At 40.8% G+C, this 27,164-nt stretch overlaps 1 protein-coding gene across 1 annotated transcript in view; it reads left to right on the plus strand.

The window, feature by feature from the left end:
• fam49bb (family with sequence similarity 49 member Bb) overlaps positions 1 to 27,164 on the plus strand; it is a 62,355-nt gene that overhangs the window by 22,415 nt on the left and 12,776 nt on the right. The window contains exons 3-5 of the mRNA XM_041814193.1: positions 14,809 to 14,891; positions 15,978 to 16,099; positions 21,452 to 21,557. Coding sequence (XP_041670127.1) covers positions 14,819 to 14,891; positions 15,978 to 16,099; positions 21,452 to 21,557 — 301 coding nt within the window. The 5' untranslated portion in view covers positions 14,809 to 14,818. The remainder of the gene's footprint in view (positions 1 to 14,808; positions 14,892 to 15,977; positions 16,100 to 21,451; positions 21,558 to 27,164) is intronic.

Consider the following 27,164-nt stretch of genomic DNA (forward strand, 5'->3'; position numbering starts at 1 on the left):
CAAGTGATCGTAAAATGTGCAAGAACTGCAAGGGGAATATAAATATATATAAAATATGTACAGCAGGAGTTTAAGGTGTATGGCGATTAAACAGTAGCAATAAATAATAACTATGTAATTATTATGGCAATTATGTCCAAGGCATTTTGTGCCTTTCATTTCCACTGGTTGGGGGTGTGTTGGTGTGATGAAATCTTTGTTTTGGTTCAGTTTGGTAGGTATCAGGTGTGTTGGCACTGGTGCCATGTTGGTATTGGATTTCGGGACTCATCCCTAGTCGGCTGTCATCCTGGTGAGGGTCTTAAAGGAATGATTCTTGATTAGATACATGTAAGAGTCACCAAAGGGAAGTTCTAGGGAGGGCTTTAATATTCTTAGAGATTAAAATAGTGTCACAAGAGCCCAAAACATGCAGTTTACCTTAGTATCTCAGTCTTTCTGCTAATATCAGTTGATGTAAGTGTGCGTCTTTTGTGGAGAAACTCAAAAAGCCCATGCTGCAGCTCCACAGTGTTCAGGCTGCCTCTTTCATGGGCTTTTGTTTCCCTCCAGGCCTCTACACCAGCCATGTGACTAAAAACTATGACTCAACCTAATAACTCTTTAAATGCACATAAAACAGGCTCATCAAGGCAGATGTGGAAAAATAAGCTCTTTTTATCAATGCAAATCTTTCATGAATACATCAATTAGCTTTGTAAACTTTCACTTTCTCCTCCAGATTACCATCACCATATCTGCTGCCATTTGTTTGCATGTCTATTTATATCTGTTAAAGGAATAAATTCATATCTGATCCTTTGAATGGACTACAGTTTCTGAATCGCAGGTTGTTGAGAAGAAAAAAGTGAAATACTCTACGTCAAAGCTTGTTTGTGCGCCTGGATTTCTCCTATTGTTTCAAAGCAATTTGGGTCATGCTGCATGCTGAAGGGCTTTGAATGAAAAGAGGCATTTCTCTAAACGGCAGTTGAGTCACTTACATTGCTTTCTTTCCAGTCGTGGTAATTTCCATGTAAATGTGGGCTCAGAATAGGTAGGAGGAAGAACCATACAGCACTTGTTTAAAAATAGCAAATAATTGAGACGTGTTAAAGCCTCGTATATGTAGTTTTTTATGCAGCTTCTTCCATTTTAAGACTAGAAAAATAGACATGTGTCATATTTTTTTTTTTTAATATGTAACTGGGACACTTTTGGCTTAAGTGGAGGTAACATTACATAGCTTTCTGTGGATGTTCTGGATAAGGCTGTGCCAGAGCCTGCCCCCACTGTGCCCCTCACATTCTGATTCTAATAAAAGAAATCCTGAAGGGGCACTGGTGCATTCACTAAAAAAATCCCAGAGATTTATTGATGGTTTCTCTTTCCTGAAAGTCTTACTGCACAGATCAGCCTCTAGCTTTAAGTTGATGGGTGGAGGAAGATCAAACTCTATGAAATAAACTTTATTAGCATCCATCACCTCATATTATTGAGCTGTAACATTGATCAAAGATTCAGATTCAGCACAGATATAGGAGACATGTCATTATGTAAGACTGCATGTGGTGCACCTACTGCTATTATAGTGTTAATGTGCCTTGCTGTGGGCGTATGTGTAATGCTGGCTAAGGAAATGAAGTGCATTGTGGGCCATAAAAAGCAGTTGAGTAATGCAGGTGCTCCCGGCTTCCTGCCCATATCTCACTTGAAGGCTGTAGTGTTTGTGTAACCACAGGGCGCAGGGTCACAGCCCGGCGTCCGCTCACATGACAAACGTGCAGCTTCGCTCAATTTGCTCCAATGCTTGCTTAAGTGTTCATACTTTTTGGTCACTTTTCATTGCTTTGTGGTTTTACTGATCAGTTCAAGACTGTTGTAATCAAGCATGTTGACTCATTTCCCTCCACAACAGCGAATATGAACTGTCATTGGTTGCCTTTCCTCACCTCCCCATACTAAGCCTTCCATCATTTCCCCTCTGCTTGCACGTCTGCCCATCCCTGTTGTATTTTCCTCCGTATCTCCTTGGAGACTGTTACCATGACACACAGCCGTCATTGGATTGGCTGAGCCATGGTGCTGGAATGCTGCGGCGCTTTGACAGCTAAGCCTCAGGTGGTTCAGATATAGGATCACTAAGTCAGTGTATCCCAGCGAGAGGCCTACAGTTCATGCGTGTGTGAATGTGTAGGCTGATGTCAAGCTGCCATGCTCGTCCTACTAAGATCCAAATCCATTCACTTAAATAGCCCCTGAATGACATACTATTTTAGCTAGCACGCAGTACACAGGCCTGTGGCGGTACGGGGGGAGTGGTAGACATGTTGCATTATAAATGGAGAAAGGAGACGAGTTAATGCAGCAGGCCGAGTTTTGTGTGAATATATTCAGAATGGATTAGCCTCGCTAAGCCACGGGGGAGGTGTGCTACAGTAGCCTGAGGTAAAGCTTTTCTTGGCTCTCCTGTTGCAATGTTTAAAATCAGACCAACACTGCACCCAGCTGGTGAAGCCTGGTAGTGTTTACATGAGGGATGGTGCACTGAAAACACAGATAGTAGTGGATTTGTAGAAAAAGGGATTCTTTACTTTTTGCTTTTTTTTTCCTTTGGACTAGCTGCCATTAAAAACAGGCTGATACTTGCCACATGTTTAGAAATGATACACTCTGTTATCCTGATGAACAACACTATTAAATAGTGATAAAGTTTGCAAAAGAAACCACATTTATTCATAAGTAAAGATGCACGGATACTATTGGTGCTGATATCAGGCCTAACTGCTTTTACTCATACTCATAAAACTTTCTGAAACATTACTGAATATCATTTACACCGGCGGTTCTCAACTGGTTAGTCAAGGCCCAAAAGTGGGTTGTGAAGCAGTTTTCAGTGGGTCGCGATTGGATGTCTGTTATAAACAAATGGTGGCAAAAGTCCTGAAGTCCTTATTAGGCATGCATCAATACCTTTGATTTGACCTTTTTTTACTGTGAAATTGGGTATATGTTTGATCAATATTTCAACTAATTTAATCTCCTCTTCTTGCAATAAATGGTTACTTTTCCCATGATAGGGAAGTAATTTCACAAGTTCTCTGGAAAATTGGCAAAAATTGATACATAATGATTGGGAAAGAGGCTATAAACTAGTCAGTTTTGTCCTTTTTCTTTTTTTATCGGGTGTTTTGGTTTATTCATGCTCTAAATAGCAACATATTCAATTAGCTAAACATGCGTTGTTGAATTTTTTTGGAAACTTGGGTTGTGATCTGTAGCAAGACAGACTGGTGGGTCCTGAAGCTGGACCAGTTAAGAACCACTGATTTACACCATGATGTTGGCTTCTCATTATGGGTGTTAAAAGGCAGAAAAATGACCTGTGAATATACTTGGGTGGCTGCAAAAATACCTCAGTGGCCCACTCAAGTATAGTCTATGTGTAGGTAACACTAAATTACTTTAAAATAAGTGATACTGGTGCTTCCCAATTACTTAGACATAGGGCTGAACGATTTGGGAAAATAATCGAATTGCGATTTTTTTACCCATTTAATATGTGATTATTTGTTAAGTTCCTCATGACATGTATTTTCCAACAAAAACAAACAATAATTCATTCTATATTATAACCAACACAATATTAGATTCAACTAGGGCTGGACAATTTTGAAAAAATATCCAATTGTGATGATTTTGACTCATTTTGCGAATTGGAAATGCACTGTTGTATTAAACAGAGTGATAATTTTAATACAATTCTAATATTTAACTAGGAAAACATACAAAAAATGAAGAAAATAGGATTTGTTTTATACACTATCCTAGAAATATTCCACTCGAAGTATTGCATGATATGCAATGCATAACATCTCTGCTGAAAAAAAAAAGTTTTAAACTCGTATTATGACACAAATTTCAGGTTAAAGAAATATTGCACCCTCTGCAATTTGAAAATTGCAGCAGGCCGTATTGTGATTTTATTTAATCATTTTCCCAGCCCTCCTAAGATATGCTCTGAAGAGGAATTAATCTACCTAAAATTACAAGCAAACTCCTGTTCACTGAATGAATTGCACAAATGCTTTGGCAATGTTTTGGCTGAAAAATTTTGTCTATTTTCTTTTAGTTGAAAGCAGTTAGTTATCCTATATTTGGTGCCCCGGACTGCAGGTTTTGCTTCTGTGGTTCAGTTTTCATTTTGGGAGCTTTAAAAGTTTTGTTTTACTTTAGATTAAAATGTTATTGTTAATGTAATGTAATGTTAATATTAATGTAATTTTAGCCAGCCACAGTCTTGTCCATATGGAAAATTGTTGTGGATAAATATCATATTTTGACCAGATTAACACTGCTGTGGATTGAGAATCCTACCTCTCCCTCTGTTTTCTAGTGGCAATATTTGATTTTGCTATTAAGAAGTACCTAAAATAAACTTGTTTTTAAGTCAAATATATATGCACTTATTTGCAACAGATGGCAAGAATTCTAAAGTGTTCATGAAAAACAACACAAAATGAACTGTCCAGGGTGCTGTTTTATCTCCATTGGTAGAGCATACCTATATAATGAAGCCTCAGTCCTTAAGTTCTGGGTGCAGATTTGAATCCCTGTCCTGGTGCATGATTTTTGCATTTCTTCCCCCACTTTCTCTCCTGATATTTCCTCTCTCTCTTTAGCTCTCCTATCTAATTAAGGCAGGGAAAGCAGAAAAATGCTCATTGAATAAATCCTTTGAGTGCCCAATGAGCATATTACTGTTGCGTGCTCTTACCTTAACGATCTCCGTACTTTATGTTTACTATTATTATATTTAAGTTTAAAACTCTGATATCGTGACAGTCCTATTGAATAAGGATCAAAAGTAGGCTGTTCCTCTCATTTACTTACCCTGCTTTCAGAAAGCGTACTAAAATACTCATAAATGTGTTTTTTAATTTACTGGTGTAAGTTGCTCCATTCTTGACTCAGCAGATGGAGCAGGCTCAGGCCCCACCCCGTCTTGCAGGTCATCAGAGATGATATGTCTGAGTGGGTGTAATATGTAGAGTGGCTTGTTATGTCAGCTAAAAGCTTCCAGCTTCTCCTCCCTTATCTATTATTGATGCCACTGGAGGGCTGACACTGTGTGACTTCCTGCCCAGGTTTTCCTCTGGGATCACGTCCGGCTGCTGTCATTCCTCTGCAGAGAGCTTCAGCGACCATCAGGCAGATTAGTATAAAGAGTGGCATTTACGTTTAGTCTGCAGAAATGTCATTTTAATTATGTTGTAGTCAAATAAGCTTGAACCCTAGGGTGGCTGCTTGTGAACACTGGATGGCACTCTAATATCAGACATCAGTTCTGCCTCTCAAATGGGAAAATATTATGTAGTACTGTGTTAAAATATTTATGTTTTTAATCTGTAGAATTCTGCAGCAATGGATCATTTGTTTAAAAAATGTGCCCTGTAACAGCTGTTGCTTTTGTCAGAGCATTTATGAGTTTAAGCATTTCTGAAGGGGAAAGCCTTGGGAGTGGTCTTGCCTTCTCCATGCATACTTTTATCCTCCAGATGGCGCTCCTTGCTCACTGAATAAAACCGCCAATGCTCCTCAGTCTAATTCTCATCATCCATCCTAAACCTCCTCTGTGCCCCACCCAAAATCCTGTTAGGGTAATACTACGCAGGAAAAATGTTTAAAAGTGATTCTCAGTTTATTTTAGTATTAAAATCAAGCTTTTAATTTTGCTCTGTATGCACTTTATTAAAGTGTAGTGCTCCTAAATGTTTAGGAGTGTTGACAGATTGGGATTTGAGGGTGCAAGGAGCGACGTTGGTGAGTCACAGTCAGAAGGTCAGTCGTGTAACGATGGTTTGGGGCTGTTTTTGAGCAGAAGAATGGGAGATCTTTACTTTTTATGGGTTTTGGGAGACAGCTGCACCCTAAGGGAGGTGCTGCTTGCTTAGACTGATGACAGTGAGTCAATATGCCCCCCTTAATGATTTCCTCACACATCCGAGGAAGAAGTCAAAGGACTCTCAAGGGCAGGGTGGGGAGGGCCGCCTTCATGCGGAGGCAGATGTTCGGAGGATGGAGGAGAGAATCTTTGAAGACTTTGCAGGAACATTATGAACTATGTTAAAGCACTTTGGACTGTTTTTGTTTCATGACCTTCAACAAATCAGTCATAATACACAGAAAGTATCACATAGTTTGTCACAACACCCACCCACCACCACCACCAAAACCAAGAGAGGTCAGCATAACTCCTAGACAAAAGTAGACAAAAATAATTTACATGCCTGTTAATATTATAAAGATCCATTGTCCACTTTGTCCTGCATCCTATGATATTATTTTTCCTCTTCAAATCCACTAAATACTTCATTTTTGAGCAGCATCTTCACCCTGAGGTGATCATGAATGCTGCTGCAGTGTTGACATTGAAGTTTAGTGAAATCCAGTGATCAGATATTAACATAGTTCCAGGCTGTCAGCATCCCTCTGTGTGTTTTTGATGCTATAAAGTGTCATATTGGTGAGACTAGAGTGGCGCTAAGAGCCTCTTCACAGAGCTCCATTTCAACAGATCCGGCGTTTTAGCTGACTCTTGTGTACGTGCCTGTTGCCATGGTTTCCAACTTTCATCAGGTGCTGTCCAAAGAGGGGGGCTAAGCCGAGGATGAGGCGCTTCCACTTTCATCTCCCTGTGATCTGCTCCTCCGGACAAACTGATGGTTTCATGTGTTCTTTTCCATTCATGCTGACAGGCTTCATCACAACCACGCTGATTTGATTCGTTATAGGAGTTTTTTTTAAAGGGGGTGTGAGGGGGGTATTTTTAGCTGCAAGAGTGAGATACGACAGCTGATACTGGATGTCACCTCTAGGATCGCCCTCAGTTCTAATAATTCAATCTTCATGTGAGGTTTGTTTTGATTTGCCAGAATGTGGGTGAGAGGGGGCTTTATCAGATGTTTACGCGGGTGCAACAATAGAGGCGTGGCCACGAGGTAATAGAGTTCAACCCCAAACAAATAGCAGAAGCCCCCACCCCATTTCTTCCTCCTCACTGCCATGTGCCCCATAAGCCATATTTAGTCAGCTGGGCAGGGCTGGCAGGACGTGATCTCGGGGTGAGGCGAAGTCCAGTGGGGGGGAAGGTAGGGGAGGAGGGGCACATGCCAGCCCCATTTGGGAAGTGCTCCCCCATTTTCTGCCTGTCGAATCGGGCCAGTGTCAGTGAGCTCCGGCGGGTCCAGGTCTGGCCGAGTGGGCTAATGCGATGTGGCGTGTCACCCGGGAAATCTAGGTCAAGTTTAAAGCTGCCGAGCTCTGCCCGCCTCTGCTGCAGTGTGACGCGCTGCAATCCCTCCCCTTCTACACACGCAATAATATTATCATACACCCTTTCAGACTTGATTCTTTTTTATTTACAGATCATTTAGAAGTGAATTAAAGGCACATATCTCCTCTTTAGATGCACATAATCTCAGATATAAACATCCACAATCATTACTACCTCTCCCCACCCCCTCCTCTACACCCCAGGCGAGCTCTCAGCCTCTCCACGGCAGAGCCCACGTGACGCTGCGCCCCCGTTAGGGAGGGGTAGGGGAGGGGAGGGCGTTGTTTTTTTCTGCCATAGTAAAGCAGCAGGGCACGTGGCTCCTCACGCTGCAGCCCCAGTAGTGGAATGTCAGCAACTATCCCTCCTGTACATTAGCCAGCCATCAGCCCCCCAAGCTGTTTTTTTGTGGGACGGTGTCGCAGTGCTCCGTTTCAGCTGTGCCTTGCTTCCCTGAGAGCTTTTATTAAAAGGAGAGGATGAAAGCTTGGAGATGGTGAAAGGCAGTGCCATCCAGAGGTCAGGCTGCTGCATGGGCGTGGCACTATTTTGGTGTCGTTTCCAAAATAAGCTCCCTGCACCAACTGCAATCTGCAAATATTTTAAATGGTGATTATTTCTGTGTAAATCCAGCATTTTGGCATGTTATTGATGCATTTATGTTTATTGCAAAGTGACTAAATAAATCATCACATGCAGATGTAATTAGAATTTTATATCAAGTTAATTTCATTAGTATATGAATAATTTTGCCTTCATTTTTTTAATTTAAAGATTGATTAAAATAATGAAAACCTGCTGGATACACACAAAATCTAATCACATTAAATCACTAAGTGCTCATAGTGGAATTAAATATTTCTCTATCGTCTCCAGTTGACTTCACTCCTCGGCTAATCCACTGTTTTTGGCGCATTACCTCATCTGTATTAATATATTCATGTGCTTTCAAGCCCTACTACTACTGTACTCGCTCCTTACCCAGAGCTTGCTTCCGATTGGCTGCTGCAATGTTTTCAATGGCACTAAATTTTTTTTTGCCTCCATGGATACAGTGAGCTGTTGGGTAGATCGGCTCAGCCAATGGGAGAGCTGCGCGGGCTCCTGCTTGTCAGATTCTGCCCCTGGCCTTAGAAGCAACCCTCCCCTCCCTCGCTGCGAGCACGCGATGGCTCAGTGGGGGGGTTCAAAACAACAACAAGGCTGTCGCCGGGCTCTCTGCGCTGCCCCGGACATGCCTGAACTTCTGGGTGCCACCACAACCACCGAAGGAGAGAGAGAGAGGGAGAGTTTGGTGGGGGCTTCAGCTCTTCAATCCCCCTCTGATACAGTATCTATGTTGTCTCAGGCAGCGCTGCATCCTCTCACTCTGACTCTGTTATCATTAAGCAGCCAGTTCCTCTCAGTAGCACTCACTGTTTCATCTTTAAAGGCAGGGTTTGCATCATAACAATCCATTTAAGCTGCAAAGTTAGGCCTGGTTTAGTAGAAAAATGCAATCTGTAAATAATCTTGGTATGGAATTTAAGTTGACAACTAAGATATAAAAAGCTGTAAATGATACAAATTTAATCAGCTCTTTTCTGGTACACTTAAAGACCTTCAGCTGGACTTTGAAATGCAGCCATGCAAATCCCCGTCCTTAAAATGACCTCGTTTCAAGCAGCCCAAGGGAGCGGCGCTGGGCCTACGAGGCTGCCAGCGCCTGCATCGCAGCTCTATGAGTTTGGGCATCTCTGCCAGCCAGCCAGCAGTGCTCAGTGTGCGGAGCGGCTGAGAGGTGGCAGCAGAGGACCAAAGGAGGTCCTGCTGGCTGATGGGAAGTGCCCACATCATCCAGCAGGGTGAGGGCGGTGACAGCTCTCATCCCTTCTGAGGCTGGATCAGGTGGTGCTTTCTGACAGCCAGCGAGGTGCCGGCGCTGGCACAGTCAGACATTCAGGTCACATTAGAGGAGGGGTGAGGGAGACGAGAGTGGACAGGGCAGGTGGGTCTTTGCAGGTGGTCACAGGGTCCAATCAGGGGCAGTTTTAAAGGGGTATTCAATTTAAATTCAAGTAACTGAAGTTGTTTTTACAGAAAAGGCCCTTCGCAAACTAATGAATGACAAGTGGACAACAACATGTCTGTAAAGTCCACACAAGGGTTGCCATAATGCAAGAATTTTAATCTGACATGATACTAGTGATAGTCAAATGAACCAAACTGGTTTCATTACTTCTGCCACGAAAATACGAAAGTCCTTGGCACCAAATGTTGGGTCATTATTTTGTTTTTAATGACAAAAAACTGCAAGCAAACCTCTGCACACTGTCTAAATTGCACAAATACATTGGCAAAACTTCGGTTTTGGAACATAAACTGTCATTTTCTCTTCTTTCTGTTCACAAGAGACACAAATGTAATTTAAGATGTAAAAATGATTTAAGAAGGGACAGTTCTTGCCAACATGAATCTGAATGCACCACAGCAGCTTTCCTTTTTTGTTTGAGGCAGCTTTGATTTGAAATATCACCAGTTTTGAAAGCTTTGGTATTTTTCAGCTCTGTTGGTCATTAAAGTGATAAAGATTGTAATGCTTTGAATAAGGAATCTCGGAGTATTAAAAATTTTTGACAGCCTTATGTCAGATTAAAGCCAAACATAGGGTGCCAAATAATGATTTTGCAGGATTATCTTAATATTCTCTGAACTCAGTTCATCACTTTGTTATTAAGATGCAAAAGATACCATCTGTTTATGTCTTGTTTTGTTTGCAGAAGTAATCACAGACTTGAAGGTATCAGTTTAAGGAGATAGGTGAGGAAAACATGCACATTTTCACATACAAGAAGCTAAAAACGTGCTCTGTTCTGTCACAGACTTCTAAGTCTGTTGTAAGGCAGAAGCATTAACATGTCAAAGGCGTTGCCTTCTCTTCTGACTCTCAGGTTAGTCTATAAATAGTCCATGTCCACAGAGTACCTGGTAACAGTCGTATAAAAATGCCTATTCATCACTTCTGTTTCTTTTAAAGTAAGGACATGACCCATTGCTGCATTCTCAAGATGCAAGAATTCATGTCTGCCCCCCTCCTTCTCCACCTCGACCCATTGACCGCACCCCGCCGGTGCCTCTCTTGCATTTTAAAACCGCTCCATCCCACCCTCCGCTCCCGACTGCTGAGTGTGTACTTTGCTCAGCCGCAGCACCTCCCTGTCTCCCAGCGTTACCTGTGCCGTCATGATTACTCCTGTCATCACTCAGTCACTTTGGCCTTTCACTTGTCACTCATCTGTCATGACATCTGCCTGCCCAAGTGCAACTTTGTCATTGTTCCTGTCCAACACTCAGGGTACATCCGCTGTGTTTTTTTACTGTGCCAACAAGGGTTAAATCTGTCTCTACTGATGGAGGCTGCCACTGTTTCTCTCTCTGCACACTTCCACAGATCTCTCAGACTTGTCATATGTATGTTGACCTTTTCAGTCCGACAGATCTCTCTGTCTAGGACTGAGAAAAGAACGGAGCTGTGCATAATTGCAGCTGCTTATTGCAGAAGTCACAGCTGAGGTGAATGTGGAGAACAGCCATGCAGTACAAGGCTGTCAGGAATGTTCCATGCTTTGATACGTTTCTATACCACAATTTAAAAAGATGCAATCTTAGTTATTTTAATGATTGGTGGTATCAAAAAATACCAAAGCTTAAAAAAACACATCTATTTAATGAGACAGTGCATTATGTGAACTTGTGCACAATGTTTACATCAATTGGATGAGTTCTCAAAGTCCTGAAAAGCCAATCAAACAGATAGGAAGGTAGCTGAATCAACCCAGCAGTGGTCTGTAGAAATTTGTATTTTCCTCTAAAACTGCAGAATCCCCCCCCCCCCCAAAAAAAAAAAAAAAAAACTAACCAAAACAAACACAAGCTGGGCCCTGGTTTAGCTAAGTTGATAGAGCAGGTGCAGCTCAGGCTAGATTCTTCAGCACACACTGGTTGTAGGATGGACTCCTGATCCTGACACTGTTTGGTGCATGTCTTCCCTACTCTCTCTCCCCCCATATTTCCTGTCTGTCTTCACCTGCCCTATTAGAATTAAGGAAAAAAGCCAAAAATACTCTTTAAAAAAGGAAAAATAAAAAAATTGGGACTATGAGCAGCCTCCCAGCCAGACTAAAATAACAAGACTTAGTTTCTCGGCGTACCCAAATGCTGAAGATGTAAATGAAGTTACCTTGTTTGTGTTAAGTCAATCACAAGGAAACCACCCACACAAATATATGACAATGAATTGCAGCTAGACCAGAGAACAGCCCCGCCATGCTTTGTGGAAGTTTTGGAACTGGAGATGGAAATGTCAAAGTCAGTAGAAAACTGTAAACTAAGGAAATGAGTAGGGTCATTTTGTTTGACATCTTTTCAGACCTCTTTTTCAAACAGGCACTTCCTGCTGGCCAAAGGTTTAAAATCCAGGAGCTACAACCACTTTCTGTAGTCATGTGCACAAGTTTTAGGCATGTAGGGAGCTGTGGATTCATCATGAAGCCTGATGTGCCACAACCTGAGGCAGGAGAAAGTCAAGCTTGACACATGTGGACACACAGGTGTGTCACCTAGTAGCCAAGGTCAAGCTCAGCGACCTCTCTTTTGTCTGGGCCTTTTCACCTGGTGAAAAGGCCCTGTCTGGTGTATACCCTGGGACCACTGGTGTGTTTTGGGCTCATGGAACATCGACAGCATGACCAGGGGGCTCATGGCAACTCTACTACCTACCCAGACGGTACCCTAGACCAGTGGTTCTCAACCTTGGGGTCGGGACCTCCTTGAGGGTCGTGACACTGAGATGGAGTCTCCAGTTGCCCTGAAAAAACGAAGGATATATTTTAAATTACATTGTTTCCACTTTACTCAAATTTTATAGTTTTTTTTTTTACCCCTTTTCATCATTTTTCCCCACCAATTTTAACACATTTTTATCATTTAACACCTAGTCAGTTTTAAACTCTTTCCACCATTTTTTTCTGTCTGTTTTTTTCACTTCTAAACCAAGTCTTGCCACTTAAGCTTAATGTTGCCTCTGTTGACCCATTATTGCTACTATTAACCACTTTTTACACCCTATTTTTCCAATTTTAACCCCATTTCACCATTTGATATGCCCATTTTTGCTAGTTTAACCAATTTCTGCCAGAATTTGACTATTTTTTCTATTTTAGTTAACCCATTTTTGCCATTTTATATCAATTTCAGCCACATTTTAACTCCTTTTTACCATTGTTTATGCCCATTTTGCAACTTTAACCAATTTTGTCTTTTTTGCCATTTCTATTTAATTTTTGCCATTTCTAAACCATTTCTTCTACTTTTTAAATTCAATTTCACCAACTTTTCCACCATTTTCTGCTATTATTAACCCATTGTAGCAATTTTTAAACCAGTTTTAATTCTTTTTTTTATCAAAGGGGATTTGCATTTTTAAGAAGGCTATTTACTACACAAAAAAAAAAAATTCTTTGATAAAGTGGTGATTTTTTTTAGGTTAAAAATGAAATATATTAAATAATAATATATATTAAATATTTACAGCTTAACTTAACAGTGGCCCATGCTTATGCTGACCTCCATGGGCCCCCAGTTTTGCTTGGCGCCAGAAAGCTCTCCCATTTATCCTCCTTTTATGGACAGTCTTGTCTGCACATGACTATTCCATGTTGTGCATGGCTGTGTTCAACCAGCTTCAGGTACAGTGGGGGTCCCTGGTCTCTGGGACCTTTGTTGTGGTGGTCTCAGGCTGAAAAGGTTGAGAACCCCTGCCCTAGGCCATGCTTGCTCCCCATATCCGACCCTTACTCTGCCCTAAGGGTTTGGGCTTAGTTCATTTTCAACAGTTTATTTTCCCATGCCCCTGGTAAATTGCAAGGACATCCAGTGCATGACATGGGTTGTGTCAATCCTCCTCCCCACCTGGTGCCCAGTGAGCTTACTCACCGTTACAGCCTTACTTCAGCCTCAATTTTTGGTCCAAACATGCCTAAAAGTTCTGTAAATGAATACTGTTTTTTACTTTCTCTTCGCTGCAGGACAGAAAGATATAGAAGATCTTTCATACCATCAGCAATAAGACAATATAATTCTACCATAAACAGATGAGACTCCAGACAAAGGAATTTCCCTTAAGGGATAAATAAAGTTATTATATTGTATTGAATTGTATTACTTTGTGTTGGACCTTAAAAATTGTGGTATTTTGTTATCCTTGTTGCTTTCATTAACACATGTCTACTGAAGGGAATAATATCAATATTATTGTGTATTCTTTTTGAAAATAAACTTAAACGCCTCCCCCTTTTAAGCTTCTACAATGCTTAACTGTGTGCAACCCAGAACAGTCTACAATATACTGTTTACTCATAATAATTGCTGTTCTATAAAATGTGTTGTTAATCTCTATCTGACCCTGGTGTGTCATTACTGAGGGGCCTCACAAGGGAGTTAATGTGCTAGTGAGCATGTCTGTAAGTGTGACTTTTTGTCATTGTCTCTGACATTCTCTTGTCTTCTGTGTAAGCTAATATTTGGCAAACTAACAGTCTAAGACGATATTTCTGCCCCATTTGGCAAAAAAGAGAGAAAAACCTGACATAATAGAATAAAGGCCCTGGTACAGTCTTAATAAAATGTACTTATTGGTCACAGTCAATTAAAAGAATAACTGCCATCTAATTAAATCTATCATTTTGCTTTATATTTGCAGTTTAATTCTCATTTTTCTAGGGTTAAATGTAGTCCAACATGACTCACTTGAATGCATATGTAAATAATGAGATTATAAGGAGAGCAGTCTGTGTTTTGTTGAATATGCTGTTGCAGTAAATGTAACATTGTGTTACTGTACCACATGTTCTGGATGTGCTTAAGGCATTTTAAATATTGATGTTATGTGTCAGCTCCTATAACCGAGATGCTGCATTGCACATCCTGCAGATATTGTTATTCTGCAGTAACTCCAAGCCTTGTGCATAAGGTCTAATCCACTAAAACAGACTGTTAAAGGTCCTTGTATATTCTTTATGTGACAGTCTCCTTACGTTAATGTGTGTTTGCATGAAAAGCTATCTACTTCACGTGTAGATTAGACCTTGAAAAATTCTACATTCCCAGTGGGGGCTTGTGATGTAGCTAACTTTGCAAACTACTGCCAGTAACTGCTTTTGATTTCTGGGAAGAAACTTACCAAAGCAGAAAAAGCCAAACCGAAATTTATTTTTGGAGACTTTTTTTGGTTCGACATCTGGCTTGTCGAGAGCCTGGGTGCAGGAAACACACACATCGAGGTCCAAGGGGAGCGCTGGTGTCTCGGAGCAGTGGGCAACATCTGGGGCAGTGGGGCAGTGAAGCAGAGCAGGAGCAGGGTGTCGAGATGTCATGGATATAGCAAAGTCTTACCACCTGCTCACTTTGCTGCTCCTCATTTATCGATTTTTTTTTCTTCTCTTTCGTCTCTGCAGGTATCGTAACATGGGGAACCTACTGAAAGTTTTGACTTGCACAGATCTGGAACAGGAGCCCAATTTTTTCCTCGATTTTGAAAGTGAGTGTCTTTTTTAACTTTATGGCTCCCTCTCCTGATATCGATCACATGAATATCTTACCATAACATTATCAACTCTGGAACTCTTCAGTCTCCTCACCCATCCTGCTTATCTTTTCCACTGCGCTCTCTCTCCCCAGCGGCAAAAGAACCAAATCGTACCAAAAGAGCTGCTGCTCTCTCCATCAACCTGCCTCCTGCATGCTGGAATGTGTGCAGAATATCAATCAGGGCAGAGTTGCAGCAGAGCCCCCCCGTCCTCAGATAAAAAGCACTGAAGTTCAGCTGCTGTGTAGCCTAAGGCCCCTCAACTCAGCTTGATCCTGCACTGTAGTGTTCTCACACTTGGCAAACCCAGAGACTCAGTCATACCTTCAGAGAAAACAAAGCTTCATGCAGCCCTCACTATTTCTAGGTGATTTTTTTTTATGAAAAAAAGATCACAATTATGTTTCTAACAAAACCCTTTATGTAACACTTCTTGCCATGAACCTTTTGCTAAATTTCCCCTCTTAAAAAGGCTGTTACCCTCTGAAATCACACCCAAGCGAGGCTCTAATTTAATTAATATTTAAATGAGGATAATTGAATGGAAAAAAAGCACAAAAAGAAAGAAGTGTGCTGATATTAGCTGTGTTGTAGGTATTTCTCCTGCAGGGGAGCAGGAGTTTACAGTCATCACACTTGGCAAGGTGTTCTCGCTTCAGGTGGTGGGAAAGGTTCACAGTGTTGCTTTTCTCAAACCACAATAATGAAAAGAAGCGGAACCAATGTTTTCACTGAGATCTGCAAAGAGGGCAGAACCCATCTCATTTGTCTTCTATTATGATGCTCCATTTTCCTCCTCTCAGCCAGGGAAGTGGGTGGTGTCGGATCCTAACTGGCAGTGCTAGAAAGATGAGATTATTTCCCCGAGCTTTCATTTACATAATTGAAAGATGCTTATTATTATTAAACTTCAAATCATATGGGGGGGATTTTAAGGGATTCCTAGACTTCCTGTATTTTACGTTAAGCCGGTTTCCATACGGATTAGACTGCCAATCTGATTTGCCCCCCTGACCTTGTTGTTGTCATTCTCTGCAGATGCCCAGCCCACAAATGCAGAGCGGGAGGTGTGGGAGCAGGTGGACGTGGTGCTGAAGGATGCAAAGGGGATCCTGGATGAGCTGCAGGCGTATAAGGGAGCGGGGCAGGAGATCAGAGAGGTACATCTGATCCAGACACAGAGAGCATACTGTCATCTAAAACTGACGAGAGTTATTAGTTTACAGAGGGGGTTTAACCTCCTTTATAAAGAGTTTATAAGCTCAAGTGTGGTCATATCTCAGTAAATCTGACGCTGTTAAGTGGGACATTATGTCAAGATAAATCAAACCTATACAGACCTCTTCTCTGTTGTGTCCTGCCCTGTAGATTAAACCCCACAATATGTTATATTTAATTTCTAACTGCGTGTATTGGCATCCCACTGTTGGTTTCACACAAAGCAACAGTGAAAAACAGCGGTTTAGTTAACAACAGGGTGCAGTCAGATGCCTTCTGTAGCTTCAAATATCAGTGGATTATTAAACTTTTATGACAAACTCAGAGGCACAGAGTGGAAAGCTCTCTGTTTCCTTCTCTTAAAGACGAGGATGTTTCTACTACAGCCTGCCTGACTCATGGAAGGTTTTTAAAACATGATAATCAATACTACAGAGCCCCTGGATACTGTCATTTTTATTCCCTAGCCAAAAGATTCAGATTCAGACGACTTTATTTATCCCAGAAGGGTAATTCAGTTTCAAAGTCTACCAAGCCTTATTAAAATAAAAAAGATTAAACAGGGCAAATGTGGGCTGCAGCATTTAAATGTCAGTGACATTAACTGGAGAAAAAAGAGAAAAAGAAATAGAAGCTCTTTAGACACAACACCTGAAATTTGAATCTGAAATGACATGCATGAACCTTAAAGGTATTTTACATTTGCGCTGACCATGAACTAGTGTCAATTACAACTTTCAGCATTTGGCATTGGGCCTACATTACCCATGATGCAAAACAGATCAGTGTCAGAATGGAGTAGCCATGAGTGGATCCCTAATTCCACACTCATTGCCGGCCCCTCCAGACTCACTCTCCAGTGAACTCTACTTGACATCACGCCCACAGCTGGGCGTCTAGGATCTACCTCACTCCCACAAAAAAACAACTCTATTTAACTATGATTTGATGTTACTCAGTTAAGAGTTGCTTCACAATGCAAGGGCAAAAAATCCTGCATATTTGGTTCCATTTCTTTTTGTAATCATCTTGCCATTTTAACTTCAATTGCTTACAGTGTGTCCTAACAGCATGTGAACGTCAGACATCATGTTGCATCGCACAGCATTGCATACTGCGTTCATTAAATGTTTAATGATCTTGCCTGGGCTGCCATCAAATCTGTGTCTGTGAATTGTGAGAGCAGTTCACCAATCTTGGCAGTGTAATCCATCAAACCCTTGACTGTGAGGCTGAGGTCAACTACAGACTCAGACTCACCGAGCAAACCAACGTGGCATTCTCGGTATCTGAGCATGCAGTCAAAATGAGTCTTTCAGTTCTTGGTCTTTCCAGTCTTCATACTCTTGTGAGGCCTGGACATTGACTGATGGCCAGAGGAGGCAGCTAAGCTTCTTTGTGACAACTTCTCTTGGGCTTAACTTTGGGTATCGTAGGCAAGACCGTGTGCCTAAGGCTGACGTAATCAGGAGATGGGAAGGGTCTGCTGCCTGACACGGCAACTGCACTTTTACGGGCACCTGGTGGGCTTCCCCATGCTCCAGCTCTAGGCATACCACCTGGTGGGCTGGTCCAGATGCCAGGTATAACCACCTGGCAGTGCCGAACTCGCATATGCTCCCATATCTGACCTTTGACTTTCAGTCTCCCCTTGTAAATAGTATGACATCCAGCATTTTTATGTTGAATACAGAGAAACATAACTGTGGTGTTTTATATTGATGAGCTTTTGAAAGCTTTTAGCCATATAGTTTTACCTCTGTGTTGACAGAAGTGGGAGCAAGCATTTCAACTTAGATATGGGTATTATCAGCTCACAACCATCTCTACTTTTTATAGTAAGCTAACACACTATATTAAATGAGAAAAGAGAATGAGAATCAAAGGAATATCCTTGTCTGACACTCCTGATGCCTTGTCATCTACCTCTTTACTTGTTCCTTGCACATCTTAACTTGAGAAACAGAGGAAAACAGGAACGGGGCAACAAGGTAAAGACGTTGTGCTCGCAGGCTGTCAGAACGCTACCATAGGAATCTATGTTATCAAGCGCAGTTTGTTACCGACGACCAGCGCTTGTGTTGTGTTGTGAGAACAAAGGTGACAGTTTTTGCAAATCCATGTAAACCTAAAACCCTTCACAGTAAAATGATCACAGCAGCTGCTCAGCTGCTTTAAAGGTTTGAAAATTGATCCTGATTGTAATGTAAACCCTGTTTATGTAATATTTGTATGATACTGCTATTTCACTTTTCACAAGTGCTAACTTTAATGTACAGAGCTCCTTTCGCGACTGTGCAGTGGACATTTGAAGGCTGATTTCATCACAGCAGCAACTTCAAGGTTATTCCAATTCTTTGCAGCAAATTCTGCATGCGTCAGATCTATTGGTTTTGCTTGACATACAGCGCTCTCCCTAGCCCACATTGAGTACAGCTGAGCACTGCCCTGAGCAGCTGGAAAATAATGATCACAAGATCATGGGAGAACTACAAGGTCACGTGGGAATTGTTAGATCAAGCAATAAAAAGTTCAACATGCAAGCAGCATGCAAACAATAAGCAACTACAATGTTATTGTGTATGGTGGGTTTTGGTTTGTTTTTTTCCTTCTGTCATGGGTGAGTACGTTAGGAAATTAAAAGGTTTTATGTTTTCTACAAAGGATGTGTAATATCCAAGAAAGTCAATTTATCACCTCCACAATTCTTCATCCATGGGGTCACATTACCTCTGTGACCCTCTGACAGGCTGAAGACCAGTGGCTTGTGCCACCAGTTGCGCCCTAATGTTGATATATTGAGGAGATTTACAGCCAGGAATCCATGCATTGTTATATTTTGAGACTGACATGATGCTTTGTGTGTTCTTGTTCCTGTTTGTACTGATCTGCGTTATGAAGATTGACACCTGGCTATGGGCTCCACTGAAAGGAACGGACCAGAACCTGTGCTGTGAAATTGCAAGACTGACTTAAAAGGGAGCGATTTATTGCAAAGTGTCCTTTGTGTGCAGATAACTATGCAGAAGGAGTATGTGAAATTTGTGGGTAAAGGCCAGTTCAAACCAAAGATTTGTGATGCACTGAGGTCGATTAAGAACGTCATGGGGACAGTTGAAGCAGTGTGAACTAAGCCGTCACACCTTTGGTCAAATTGCCTATGGATGGCTTTTGGACTTTTTGATCAGATAAATGTGAAATGGGAGATGGAAATATATTGAAAGGCTAGAAACGCTAAAAAATGGGCCTGTTTGTTCTTAGGTGTGTTAGCTCATTCAGATTAACTCTTGAGGACGGCATTATTGTATATGACAAGAAAAGACACATTATTCAAAGTTAAATTACTTTTGAACAATGAGTCATAGCCACTTGTTTTTTTCCTCTGAAAGCCTTCTGTTGTGACATTCCAAGGATGCTATCCACGCCTTCGTAGCTCTTACAGCGAGCCTTGAACTTGGGAGAGATTAAATCCACACCAGTAGCTCTGATATTGGATGTCTTATTATCCATCTATAATCAATTTTTAGATCAATCCTGCAGATAGCTGGGTTAGCCTGCTGCCATATTGTCTTTTTGGATCCCAGAATGCATTGTGACTGGGCTGTGAACACCAGTGGTAGGCTGTTCCTTTGTAATGCACACAGCATGTGCAAAGACTAAGAAACTGAGGGAGAGAGCCTGAATGACTCATACTAGAGAGAAAGAGACACAGAGAGGCTGCAATTTGTCTCTTTGTCAATGCTTTGAATAATGACTCAAATTCCAAAAAGCGCAAGGACTTTTTTTTCTATGTGAATATTATGAAGACTTTTTGTCACAGAAATGATGATTTTTTTTTAGTATTGGTCTTAAAGAGAAATCTGTGCAAAAAAAAACCAAACAGTCATTATTATTTACTGCGTTAAATACATACAAATCTTTTAATTTTAATGTCCTATCTTTTTTTTTCATTTGTTTTTTAAGTCCCATAACTTTTTTGAAATTCAGGTGACATTACTGCAGCGGACATATTCTTAAGTCCATGTCCTAAAGACGAGGGTGTTTAGAGTTTGACTGTGAACCACAGGGTTGAGGTTTTATAAGATTTTTTTTTTTTTTCTTTTTTTAAAGATGTATTTTTGGGCCTTTTCATGCCTTTTTTAGATAGAGGACAGTGGATAGACTTGGAAACAGGGAAGAGAGCGGGAAGAGACATGCGGGAGATGGTGCCACAGGCCGGACTTGAACCAGGGCCGCCTGCGTGCATGGTGCGCACCTTAACCACTTGACTACCGGCACGCCCCAAGATTTTTAAAACAAAGAGTCCAGCCGAGAAACAAGATTTAAACTAGAAAAGCACTCGGAGAGCGCAGACTTCCGCCATTAGCCCTGTCTCCCAGTAGTAAAGATTCCTTTCAAAAAATTCCTGGATCCAGACGGTGATCCGGATCACTCCCAAAATCTAATAAGTTTTTCTTTATGCCATTTCTGACATTCCTGAAAATTTCATCAAAATCCGTCCAGAACTTTTTGAGTTATGTTGCTAACAAACAAACCCTGCCGATCACATAACCTCCTTGGCGGAGGTAAAAATAGCTTTGGGCTCACAGGGTTAAGAACAGTGGTCTGGTCAACAATAAATTCAAACTATGTAAATAAATGGCAATATGTTGCTTAGTTAATCACATTTGTGGTTAATTATTGCATGTATGAAGAGTTGTTTGTGTTTCTAAATCGAATACCTCCAAAGTATCAATATGTATGCTTTTTCATGAATTTTGATAGGTGTAGTGTACTGACACAAGTATATATACACTGTAATGAAAGGCAGACATACACATTTACACTGGGGATGGGATTTTTTTCTTATTGCATAACAACACATTTGTCCCATTACTCATTCTTTTCCTTTTTTTTTTTTTTTTTTTTTTTTTTTAAAACACCATCTCAAATCCCTCTTTCCAGCTGCACACCTGACTCCATAAAAGTCAGTAAGGGTTCAGTGCATGAGCTTTTTGGTGGCGATTGGGATTTGACCTAAATGTCTTTTACTCTTGAAAACCCCTAGTTTTTGTTTCTTTTCTATTTAAAAGCTGACACATGACATTGATATCACTTGGGAGAGTTAAACAGATTTTTACAAAGCTTTTTATGCTGTTAAAAGTGTTTTCCCACTTTTTTCTTTTATTTAGAAGAGGGTCAATGCATATGGTAATGATTGTCTTGATATTTTATTTGACAGTGATCCAACTAGAAAATAAATCACTTAATCTCCTTAGGAAATATACTTAAAGGGTTTTATTTTTCATTTCCAGGCGATCCAGAATCCAAACGATGAGGCGTTACAAGAGCAGGCGTGGGCGGCTGTGGTCCCCTTGGTGGGGAAGCTGAAGAAGTTCTATGAGTTCTCGCAGAGATTAGGTACGTATCTGTCTGCACGAACCTTTAAATGTAGGCCACAGACAATCATCAGACTGAGGCTCAGGTGTCCTGGGAGATTTTGCTCAAATGCGTTATCTGTGACACAAGTGCTGCAAAACCCCAATGCGCAGGAATTTCTGCTGTTTTTATTTCAAAGCTCTGCCAACCTGATATCATGGAGGAGAAAGCATTATATAGATAAAAGGTCTTTAACAGCATCGTCCCATAGATACAACCTCCATACGTGACCTTAATTGTTTGCATGTGCATCTGAATTATTGACTGCTGAGCTGCAAAAGTCAACAGACATACAACTCACATACACCTAACATGCACCCCAGCCTCATATAAACATGCTTTAAACCCCCTTAGTGGTGCATTTCTCCCCTCGCTGCTTACGTTGCATTGCACGCTGACCTCTGCAGGATGGGGCTATAGGTTGTTTAATTAGCATGGATACAGGGGGATGGGGGAGGCACTACACCCCGAGCTTCTTATGACCCTCAGGCAGAGGGGGTGGAGCCCCTCATGCCGTGGTGCCTTCAACCCCGTAATCCCAGTAGCGTGGAGAAGGTAGTCAATGGAAGCAGTGGGCGGAGGCAGCCTGCCGATGGCTGTTATGTAACAAAGTAGGCCACCTCCCATCCTCGGCTGCTGCTCTACTTCTCTGCCTTGACTTTAGGCTTCAGGGGCTGTGATGGCCTCGCAGGCTGCCGTCCTGCCTGATATGCATGAAGCTGAAAGTCTCTTACTGCACGCTGGTGGAGCGATCTGCAGAGCACGACTACCGAGGATGATATTATGGAGAGAAGATTATGCAACTAGCTTTGCATTTGAATTGAAGGGACGGATTTATTCTGCTCCAACTACTGATTTGTACATTGACACCAAAATTTGACTTAATTTAACATGGCTGACCGAGAAAAAATATATATATTTTAAGCCTCAAAACCAACGAGAATCCAAGGTGATATCTTCGTGGTGCTTAATTTGTTCCACCTATCAGACAGAAGCCACAAAGAAATGGTTTTATAGCATTATGAAACAGGAAATAGCTTCAATCTGGAACCAATCATTTCTTGATTAGTTCTGTAGATAGTTTAATTTTTTTGAACAGAAAATGTTGGTCAAATTTGCATTTACATGAAGGGTCACATCTCCTGCTTCAGGCTTTATTTTTTTCATTTACATCCACACTTGACTTTCATTTAACCGCGCTGACTTGAATATGTTAATCTTCTTTCTAAGTGCCTGCTTGAAATCAAAGGAGAAATCTTTAATATTACATATTACACTCCAGCATTGGTCCAAAAAAAAGAAAGTTTCAATAAAATAGAAAAAATGAACATAAAACAGAATAGCAGTGGAAAATCTCATGAGATGCTGAAAGAGATTTTTGTTAATGAATGATTAAATAGATGTAATTTGTATTAAAATACATGCTTAAATCTTTTAAATGTAAATTACAACAAAATCTGATAAAAGAAAATGCCTGCCATATGCTTTAGAATAATACTGCTGATACGGATTATAGTTTTTCTTTACTTTTTAATAAACAAAGATCTAATCACGTTGGTCTGGACATTGTAGGCTCTTGTCTCGTCTAAAATCCCGCCATCCTCTGACCCTCCCCTCTCTGCGAGTAAAGCGCCTACGTGTCCGCATTCTGCTCGCCTGCTCTGCCATGACCTGATGCGATCAGACATCCCCCTCCACCCCGCCCTGCCCGACTTCCCGGCATAGCAGAGTGGCTCATTTCTGAAGGCCTGCGAGCAGCTCCGTCTTAACCTCTGTTTTGACTGGGATGTCGAGCGGAGGGGGAAAAAAATGCACCACTAAGACCATTTTTAATCAGCTGCTTCGCTGCAAACGCTGCCCAAGCAGATGGGAGTCATTACCGGATGGCAAACGCGCTCAATTTACTGCACTGCACCGCCAGCGCTGTGTCCGTCTTCTGACAGTCCCCTTATGATTATCTTAAGTGCACTGTGCTCTGAATCTGCTACTTCTGGCTTATGTTGACATGCTCATCGTCATGTGTAATCAAAAAGAATTGTAAAGTACACATTGAATAGATTCAGAGAAAGCGCTCATTTAGTAGCACACAGCCTTGTTGCATCGTCTGGGTTATGTCATTATTGAAGCTTTTCTCCAGCGTCTAGACTGAATTCTAAACACCGTCTGCATCTATAAATAAAAACTCCCTCTGGGCTTTAAAGCTTCTTCTATTTTTTTCTCTTTTCCAAACCTGTGTGTTTGAACAAGACACGTTTGTCAAATCATTTTTTTGCTCTGAACTTCTTCACTACATTTCACTTAATCTTTTCCTCATTTCCCTGCCGGTGTTCCTCATGCATGCATAATTCTGGGTCTGTGGGTATGCTATGTCAAGCCATGGCACAGGCTTTGTATTTACTGACTGTCAAAACAATGAGTGTAATCCTGCTTGAATGAAATCCTGTTCCCTCACTCCCCCTCCTTCCCCATTTCATGCCAATGAGATAATTAGTCCCATGTCTCATCTGCATCTGAGGAGGGAAGCCTCTCGGCCCTCAGACCCCCCCTCTGACCCCCCTAAAACTGGCACCATGCCCTGGGGAGTTGGACACCACTGCTGCCCCAATATCTGTCCTAATCAGGCTGCTTCAGCTGGCTGACACTGTGCACACATCAGACTGCGGTTATGATCGCTTTGAAGCGAGTAAAACGTTGTTTCTCTTCTTCTCCCTTTTCTCTGTTGAGTGTTTTTGGGACAGTTTGAATTGAGGGTCTGAGCATACAGGGTGTCATCAGCTGCAAAATACTGATAACCCCTTTGGGGGTGATGTTGTGATTCAGGACGATATAAACATTATTGATTCTGCACACAGCAGAGATGCATTAACAGCAGTTTCACTTTTGGATGTTTTGCTCTGGCTGCTTTATGATGCATCTAAAAACCAATACACTGACTACAATATTGACAGATGTATTTTATGCCTGATAATAATGCATTTTGGCTGCTAATGGTCTGCTTCATTGTCCAGTAATGTGAAGATTTTGTAGCTAAACCGGTGTGTTTCAACACTTTGATTCATCTCTCACTGGTCAGAGCCACAAAAGATGAATCAAAGTGTTCGTTTGGTTCAGCTAAGTTTTTACTCTAAAACTCTGAAATTGATGAAAACATCTTTCTTTCTTTCTTGCTTTCTTGCTTTCTTTCTTTCTTGCTTTCTTTCTGTGAGATATGTGGAGCCTGTGGTATGGTGTAAAACTGAACTACAACATTTTTATGAACTGTGTTTACTCAAAGGCCCAACTAGAGACAACAGCTGGAAATGATCAATAGCTATTAACTTTCTGTGCAGCACATAAACTTCATGCTCTGTAATTGAAAAAAAATGTTAACCTGCATTATCCTTATTCCTTAAAAATAAATTCAATTCAACAAACAAAGACATGGTACCACAAGGAGCATGCAGGAGATGATGAGGAAGCACGGGTTAACTGCACATCTACGAGAGTAGCCAGGCCTGCCCTAGTGCAGCAGTGCAATGCCAATCAGCAACCTGCAAGTTCACACATAAGAGTAAATGGGGGAAAAACAAGAGCAGGCCCTGCACTGGTGGGTTGGGTGTTAAGCTCATATTTCCCAGAGATTAAGAGTCTGTAATAGCCAGAGGTGGAAAAGATACAAGACTATTTAACTCAAGTAAAAGTACAGTTATATTGGTTACTTAAGTTGAAGTAAAACTATTGGTCTATAAATCTCCCAAGTAAAAGTAAAGCCTATTTAATTTAAAGTTTGCTTTAAGTCCTGAGTAGATACAGACTAATTGTTCTGTAAGATATGATCTGTACTTATTGTCAATTGTGGCATGGAAATATGGATCTCCAACAGGATGTTCAGGTAAAGTCACACCTTTATAATAAAGTGGAAATCAGCTACTGTCATGTTTTGGGATGTGATGTGGAATCAATCTCTCACTCTGCTACTATCATGTGTAGTCAAAGCCAAACAACAGACCAGCTCCACGTTGCTAGGATTTCCTTGTTTTGACTTTTGTTTATTTTTTTACACAGTAAAGGATGTTTTTTTTAACCTAATGTAGTGCAATCCAAACTATATTTAAGAAGAAGTCAATGACTGACTTTAGGGATGCATAATATTATCAGCCTGATATTGGTATTGGCAGATATTAACTAAAAAAGGCAGTTTTCACTCTTGGCAGATATCAACATTTCTGCTGATATTTTGGCTTTAAATGTCAGCAAATTTAGCTGTAATTTTTTTGACATTTTTACAAATGCGTTTGTAGATTTTGAGGCTGGACCATCAGACCTGCATGTGTAAGTACTCAAGTTTGTTTCTTTGTTCATCCTTACACATAAATATGTGTTCAAAGGATTGAAATGGTCTGAAGTACATATTAAAATGTCAGTATCCATATTGGTATTGGCTAAAATCAATCCGTAAATATCGACATATCAGATATCGGCAAAAAAATCCAATATCACGTATCCCTATTTGACTCTAAAATGTACTTGAAAAAGTAAAAGTACAAAAAAAACTACTCAATTTCAGTAATGTGAGTTAATGTAATTAGTTACTTTACATCCCTGGTAATAGCTCTAAATCTATTTTTTGACCGTAGGCCAATACTTGCAAATATTGTATGAGCAAAGACTTAAAACAGGGAAAAAAACGGCAGAATCAACAACAAAACAAACACATGACTGACAGTTTGTAATTGATGAAAATAATATATATAGCATAAATGAGTTCCAGTTAACTGCAACCCATGATAGGAAAAGTGGGGATATTATGTGGGGCATTTTTTAATTTTTATCATCATTATTCTGACTTTTCGGTGAGGATGTATTCGTTACTTGAGAAAATATCTGGTGAATTAGTCAAATATGGAAAACGATGTGGTTCACCACAACTGCTTTACTCTGGAGACAGTACTTGGTCTATCCACTGGCCTTTGCATCTTTAAGCTTCTCAACATTTAGGGGACAAGTTTTACCTCAGTGGCACGATGAGATGTTGTAAAGCCTGATCATTCAGTCCTGTTGCTTGGTTTGTTCTGTGTATGGGAAGAACTGTATGTTCCCACCACCTATGCCAACTGACTTCCTGTTCACCTGTGACCTCAACACACCTGACATTACCATGTGACAAGTTTAACCACATGACTTGTTATCACCATCTACTGTCCATATTGAATCAATAAACTTAACAAAACTATTTACTGAAAAGTAAACAATTACATGCATTTGTGCTGCACAGTTAATCTAATTTTGCAATTGCAATATCAGGCTGTGCAATTACATAATAGCATAAAAGGCTGCAGTTATGATAGTGTCACTATTGCACTTTGTAGCAATACCTTTAAATTCCTAATTTTTAAAGGAAAACTTTTATTTTAAGTGAATTCTGGAAGCGGTCCTGTAAAAACTTCAGGTGTTGTATTTTTTTATGCTACTTTCCATTATCAGGTTTTGACTTGAGAAATTTCCTGGTTAACCATAAAAGTAGACTCATGATACCATTTATTTTTTTTATTATAATTGTGTGTGCAGTATTGTCCAGAATAATAACAATTGCACATTATTACTCAGTTG

This window comes from Cheilinus undulatus, linkage group 19 (assembly GCF_018320785.1).
Source record: "Cheilinus undulatus linkage group 19, ASM1832078v1, whole genome shotgun sequence".
In the NCBI taxonomy this organism is placed as follows: domain Eukaryota; kingdom Metazoa; phylum Chordata; class Actinopteri; order Labriformes; family Labridae; genus Cheilinus; species Cheilinus undulatus.